This window comes from Limulus polyphemus, unplaced genomic scaffold, assembly GCF_000517525.1.
Source record: "Limulus polyphemus unplaced genomic scaffold, Limulus_polyphemus-2.1.2 Scaffold2013, whole genome shotgun sequence".
Taxonomy (NCBI): Eukaryota; Metazoa; Arthropoda; class Merostomata; order Xiphosura; family Limulidae; genus Limulus; species Limulus polyphemus.
The window spans coordinates 133,875-140,987 of NW_013667623.1; the positions used below are offsets into that span (position 1 = coordinate 133,875).

General features: G+C 38.0%; 2 protein-coding genes across 6 annotated transcripts in view; one reads left to right on the forward strand and one right to left on the reverse strand.

The window, feature by feature from the left end:
- Window positions 1–7,113, forward strand: part of LOC106465650 (rhotekin-2-like) — a 159,864-nt gene that overhangs the window by 127,161 nt on the left and 25,590 nt on the right. The window lies entirely within an intron of this gene.
- LOC111087326 overlaps window positions 1–7,113 on the reverse strand; it is a 106,699-nt gene that overhangs the window by 72,833 nt on the left and 26,753 nt on the right. The window contains exon 3 of one of the 5 annotated variants that reach the window (XM_022393591.1): window positions 5,909–5,949. The exons of the other annotated variants lie outside the window; for them this stretch is intronic. Within the exon in view, the coding sequence (XP_022249299.1) occupies window positions 5,931–5,949 (19 nt within the window). The 3' untranslated portion in view covers window positions 5,909–5,930. Of the gene's footprint in view, window positions 1–5,908; window positions 5,950–7,113 lie in introns of those variants that run through there. 5 annotated transcript variants of the gene reach the window in all.

Below are 7,113 nucleotides of genomic sequence, written 5' to 3' on the forward strand. Positions count from 1 at the left end.
AACTTGATAACCTTTATAACACATGCTATAAATCACAGAGATTCACACACTTTACTTACTGTGCCTACTGTTTGCTTGACTCAGTTATCTATCTCTTCAATCTATCTGCATATCTCTGCAATCTTTTTGTTTATCTCACTGGCTTTCTTTGTCAGGCTTATATACTAAAAAAGAGGGTGTCTAAAAAACACTGGGACTTTCGCAAGGTTCCTCGATAAGTCATGATCCTTCTAGAAACTCCAGCGCACATGCTCCCAGTATCATATGACTTCCACTGTCATAACAATACTTACCTCCACTGACACTATAGCTATTTCTCAATCTCTAGGGTTTCCACTTTTTGCCAATCTAAGCAAACTCTTGCTCCAGTCTTTTATACCCCACTCAAATGGCCTTGACAAATTTTAATCTACAAATTTCTCCATTAACTTCAATGTGCCCTCTATCTAGGTACTGTATATAAGCACATCATTCAAATAATGTAATCACTTTTTCTCGACAAAGCATTTGGCACAGGTTTCTATAAACAGGAGTGTTGTGTTTATTCATAATTTACATTGAGACTTTGAGCATGGTTTGCATTACTACGGTTATATCTTCGTATATTTATAAATTACTTTAATAATAATAATGATAATTTAAAAACTAACATACCAATGGTTATGTATTCTCAAGTTAATGTTTCTACTACATAGGCCATTCAGCCCTCTCCTCTTTTACCTGTTATCTGGTATTTGTCAATGACCAGGGGAGAGGTCACTCTGTGATATGATCCATTGTGAGATGGACCGGGAGTTCTGAGGCGGCTTTTACAAGTGATTCTTACCAGGTGGAGAGAATTTAGACTCTTTTTTTTTTTCTGGCTTATTCATTTACTAGGTTGGCCTCAACAGATGATCATTTTAATTAGCCACCTCCAGCCCCTTTAGTTGGTTACTTGGGTTTGTGAGGTTTTGGGTGTCTCTCCTATTGCATTGGACTCTACCCCTTCCTTGTTGGCAGCAAGGATGGCAAGTGAGTACTTGGTTTTTCCTCTTTCTTCTGATATTGCTGTTCATGCTGGGAGATTTGCCACTCAGTTACACAATGGGATAGCTAATACTTGTCCCTACGTTTATCGGAATAGCATGCTTTGGTTTATCACAGGATGAAGTATATTTCAATTTTCAATGAATGGACCCCCTTTTTGGACCTGTGGAGATCTCGATTGGAACCTGTGATAACTTTAAACTGATCATAGTTTTCTCGGATTTGTCTTACTCTCACGACTGACCTGAAGTATTTATCTTTGATCCAACTTTTATTGGAAGCCTATTAATGTTCCTCTCAGCAGTTTGAGGACAAGTTAGGGATTTTGGTAACGTCTACCTCAGTCAGATAGTTTTTTCACTTCTTTCTTTGGTTTTCTGGCTGGTTTGTTGTTGGGATTTATTGGTAGATTCTTTGTTTAAAAGTGTGCCATTAAAGTCTTCTGCCCTCAGGGAGTTACTGGAAGCTCCTTTTTTTCATTCCAGGTTGTTTACTGGATTTCCAGAGATATTAGAATCAAGAATTGATTCAGATTGTTTACATTCTTCATTGTCGTGGACTTTTTGCCTTTGGGAGTGTCGGCTCTTAGTTATTCCCAACCTCCTCCTTTGGTTTCCACACCAGAGTCTGTATGTATTCTCAAGGATTTTCAACTCAGATGGACCATCAACAACAGCGTCGGTAACTATCACGTAGGCAGGGGAGCAGTGTGACCACGTTTACATCATTTTCTGGACATATGGAGTTCTATCACCAGGAATCCATGGGTATTACGTGCTCTGAATTCAGGGTTGGACATTCAATTTACATCACCTCCACCTTTATCTGTACAACCTACTGTCCAAAGGGCAGTAGTAGTAGAAGGGTGATCCAGTTCTTCCAAGATTTTATTCCCATTTATTTTTTGTACTCAAAAAGACAGGAGATTGGCAACAAATCATCGATCTGTCCCGACTCAACTAATTTCAGATCCTCCTCGATTTACTATGGAATTCTTTCATAACCTACGATGGAACTTTACTCCAGGGCTATGGATGACCAAGTTCGATGTTACCGACACTTATCTCCATATTCCGATTGCAGAATCTTCCCAGCGGTTTCTCAAATTTATGCACAAGGGTCAGGTTTTGCATTCAGGGTTCTACCTTTTAGCCTTGCATCACCACCTTATGTCTTCTGCAGAGTTGTTCGAGCTTTTTCTTGTCATCTACATTCCTTGGACCTGTACACACATCATTATATGGATGACTGTGTTCTTTTGGCACCATCCTGTCAACTAGCAGAATAACGCTTTCAGAAGCCACAAAAGTGGGCTTCCTAATCAGACTGGAGAAATATATTCTGTCACCAACGCAATATCTTGTCCATCTGAGTGTATTTTTCAAAACTCTTAAGTCGTGTTCAACCAACCATTATCAGGCTTTAAACCATGGAAAGAGCCATCAGGCTTTTACTTATGTCTCCTTCTCCTACAACACGAATGTTTCTTTCTCTATTGGGGACATGGACATCCCTCAAGCCTCTCATTCTTTTGGGACAAGCTCATATGAGGTTCCTTCAGTAATCACTACACGATCAATGAATTGTGCATTCTGATCCTTTGGATGATCTTGTCTCATTACTCAGCAGCAACATTGTCGATTGCGAATGGTGGTTGGATTGGAACAACACTACTATTGGGATACCCATTCCTCCACCTTGTCCCGAGATACATCTGTTCACAGATGCATCTCTTCAAGGATGGGGAACTTATCTTCAAGGTCAGGAGTTCCAGGGTATTTGGACGGAAGTCGAATCTACCCTCCCTGTTAACATTCTCTAACTCCTTGAAGTACACTGGGCAATGTTTCAAGGTCCGTCTCTCTTGAAGGGAAAAATTGCCATGTTACATTCCGAAAATTCCACAGTGGTATATCTGATTTTTAGTCAAAGAGGCCATGTTTCTGTATCTTGGATCTTCTCTAATGGATCATTCCTATTGTATTAGTCTTTTAGCATGTCATGTTCCAGAAGTGATGAATTTAATTGCAGATCACTTATCTCGATCCAACCAGATTCTTCCGAGAGAATGGAGTATACATCACAAGGTTTTGCAGTGGATTTGCTCTCAGTTTTGGTCTCCAATACCTCATCCTGAAGCATTGACAATAGATGTTTTCAGTCAGGACTGGACAGGTTTCCATCTGTATGCCTTTCTCCCTATTAGGCTATGGTCCTGGTTTCTGATTGGAGTTTGCTCCACTCCATATCGAATTATTTTGGTTGTATTATATTAACCAGTTCAAACATGGTTTTCGATTTGTACAGGCATGTCCTCCTCTACCTCTTCCACATTGATAGTCTCTAAGACAACCTCGATCAGACATTCTCCATTCAGGTATTTGGAAAATCAGTTTTCATGCTGAGAAGTTATGCAGTTCTTTGCCCAACATAAAGGTTTAACTTCTACTGTTTCTCTGTACTTAACTAAATCTTTCCATAGGCCAAGCACAATAAATGGAAATGGAATACTTATTATCAGTGGTGTTTTCAAAGGAATTTTAACCCTCTTCATCCTAAAGTATCTACCATATTATGTTTTATGACTTGGGTATTTGAGAGGGGTCTTGTTTTGTTTATGGCATTCTTATCCACTATTTTTAGGTATTCCAAATATCAGAAGGTTTTTTGAATCCTCAGTTCTATCAGGTCTACTAAAAATCCTTCGTATTCTTCGACCCAAATGGCCTTTTCAATTACCAAATTGGGATTTTACAACTGTTTTACAAGTTTTGTCTCATCTTCCTTTTGAGCCCTTAGTTTTTTGTTCTTTGTTTCAATTTTCTCTTAAATTGTATTTTTTGTGCTTCAGACTCATCATCATTCCACATTTATCCTGTTTACCCCAAAAGGTTCTTTCTGTCCATGACTCTGACAGCTAGGGAAAGTGAAAGATCCTTATCACCAATCCATTTGCCAACTATTCTTCATCTTTATGATCACTCCAATCCTGACTGTTTGTTATGTCCTGTTAGGGCCCTCAAGTGTTACATAGCTTGTACTAACTCATTTTGAGGTAGTAGGAATCATTTGTTCCTTCATTGAAATCTTTCTTTTTCCCTTTACTTATCTCCCAATACCTTAAGGAGGTGACTTCATAAGTTGATTCACATGCCTATAATGGATTATCGTTACAGGAGATAGATCTTTGCGTGTCACATCTCACTAGATTTGTCATATCTCTGTCAATAGCTGCCCAGTTAAATTTCCCTCTGGAAGACATTGTGCAGTCTGGTATGTGGATTACTCCTAATACTTTCCCATCTCATTCCTTACATGATCTGCCAGTTTCCTCTTCTGAAGGTCTTTGACTAACCCCTGTAGCTATTTTGACTGCATTTGTTAGATTTTCACCAGAGGTATTTTCCTCAATCATATACTCTTTTGTTTTTCAGGGTCCCTTTATTTTTCACTGTATCCCACTCTGTGGCAAGTGTTGCCCAGGCAGGTATGCTTTCTTTTTTCAATTCCATACAAGCAAACACTTTCACTATAATTACTACAGCTTGGGAGTCTTTACCACCCAAGTTTCCAGTCACTGGGATGGTGAACAGAGGTTTTTATTCCAGAGTGTTCAAGTATGTTCCACTACTCTTGGAGAAGAAGACAAAGTTTGGGGCCCTCTTACTCGGGTGCTAGGATGTTTTTCCCAGATGTCAGTAAGAGTGGCACCAGCCTCTGCATGAGCCTACTCGTTCAGATTTGACACAAAGCTGTCTGGTTGGGTGCTGCATGGCCCTTCTCTTTGATCAATGTCGGTTTATATTGTTCACAGAAGGAGGTCCACTATTTCCTCATAATTACGAACACAATGTGGTCCCATCCTAGGTCCTTGGTTGAGCACAGGTTCCATGTCCTCTCCATAATTCCAGGGGCAAGCAGAATACTCCTTGCCCACTTGGTTGGGGAGTGAGTATGGCATACATGATCCCGTCATTCTGAGCCTGGTGTGTTGCCTTTTGGACATATTCAGGTGGAGGAGAAAGTTTGTCCACTTCAGTGTTGCTTTACTTTCTCATCATGATTCCAGTGGTGTGAAACACATCACTCTATGGCTACAGGTTGGGATCCAATCAAAAGTATATATAATATTGCAGTCCAATAGCCCTAGCCACAGATGTGGGATATATGTACCGTGGCCCCTTAATTTCAACCCAGAGTTGTGGCACCTCGGCTCTGTGGCTAGAGCTGGCCTATACTGAAAATTACTTCTATTTCACCTTTGATATGGGAACTCTGTTCTTGGTGAAGAGCATACTTATTCTGGATGTAGTGCGGTTCCCCCATTCTTGTACCATCTTTATCTTGGTACAATTCTGTTCTATACAGATGCTTTCTGTATGGTTCATGCCTGCACCAGCACCTTCACCTTCTCAACGTGGGATTCTAGCTATAGTGTCAGCGGAGGTAAGTATGTTTTGGAAGTTAACATTTTCCTAAACTTAAAATGTATTTCCAATAATACTTTCCTCCGCTGACACTCTTCTGCCCTACCTCCCCACTAAAAGTCGGTTTATGTCTCAAAAAAAAGATTACATTATCTGAATGATAATGATACTTGTATATGGTACCTATATTGAAGGGGCATTGAAGTTGGTGGAGAAATTTGCAAATTAAAATTTGCCAAGAGCATTTGAGTGGGGTAAAAAAAACTGGAGCAAGTGTTTTCAGTGCGTAGATAGGCAAAGAGTGGAAACCCTGAAGATTGAGAAACAGTTATAGTGTCAGCGGATGTAAGTATTATTGGAAATACATTTTTAGTTTAGGAAAATGTTAACTTATCACAGCAGGACAGCTTTATGTAAATGAATGATTGAGTTACAACCATCATACAAATGAATTACAAACACACCTTGTACAGTTCACCTACTATGATATTGACTATAATGTGAAATTTTTTTTATTTCAGTTTTGTTATCTAACCTAATAAGTTCTAATTTTTACATCTTAGTAATTATTTATAACAATAAATAAAAATTATACATAAAAACAAGAAATTTAGTACTTACACAATCAAACTTGGTCTTTTTGCTGTCAACAGAGGAAACACTGCAGGCCTACTTTTTTATAATATTGTGATGGTCGAAAATAGATATAGAATGTCCTGAAACTACTATAAATTATCTGGCTTCCTAACTAAATAGGTTTAAATAATTTCATTAGCTGCTCCAAGCTCAACAACAACTATCATACATTAACAGCCTGGGGTAAAATGTCTACAGATGCATGCCAAAAAAAAATAAACATCAAAAGATTTTTGTAGAGGACAAAATTCTCTCTATTGGTTATAAAAATGTCTATAAACGGGCACATGGTGTAGATGAGTTTTTTGAAAACTATGGCAAGATGGGAAGAGCCTCAATTATGGGTGTCACAAATGTATTTATACTTAACTAGTTTAGTAAGGTGAATGGTTTAGATTTTAGATTTTGATCTGTCAATATCTATAGTTTAAGCTTCTGATTGATTGGTTTCTCTGACAACCTTACAAAAGGCAATGGAGAGAACCTAAAATGAGAGAATCAGAGGAGAGATACATAATATGACACACATCAGTCAAGATTAAGAAATTAAAACTTAGATGATATAAAACATTGAATTTTATGCTACTTTTATTGATATATGTTTATAATAAACTTGTAAAAGTAAAACATGATATGCATTTTGACCCCTGCCATATGCATAGGATTAACCTATCAAATACTTGTAAGGAAATCAGTTTACCTGGTAATACTATTGAAATTAAATACATTTTATTTTGTGTGTGTGTGTGTGTGTGTCACTTATGTTATTTGAGGACCTTGTAAGCAAAAAAGGCATAGACCCACAAGCAATTTCATGCATTAACAGTCTTAAAAAAATCTTGTATGGTCCATATGAATCTCTTTGGTAATTCTAGGATTAATGGTCAAGAAATGGCTGTCAACTACTATTTTTGTTTCTGCAACAAAATCTTATTTTTCTTGTGAATAGTTGAAATTCTAGTGAAGCCTGTTTGTTCTGTATGTTCATTTCCTTAAAATTATGGATACTGTATTAAACTCA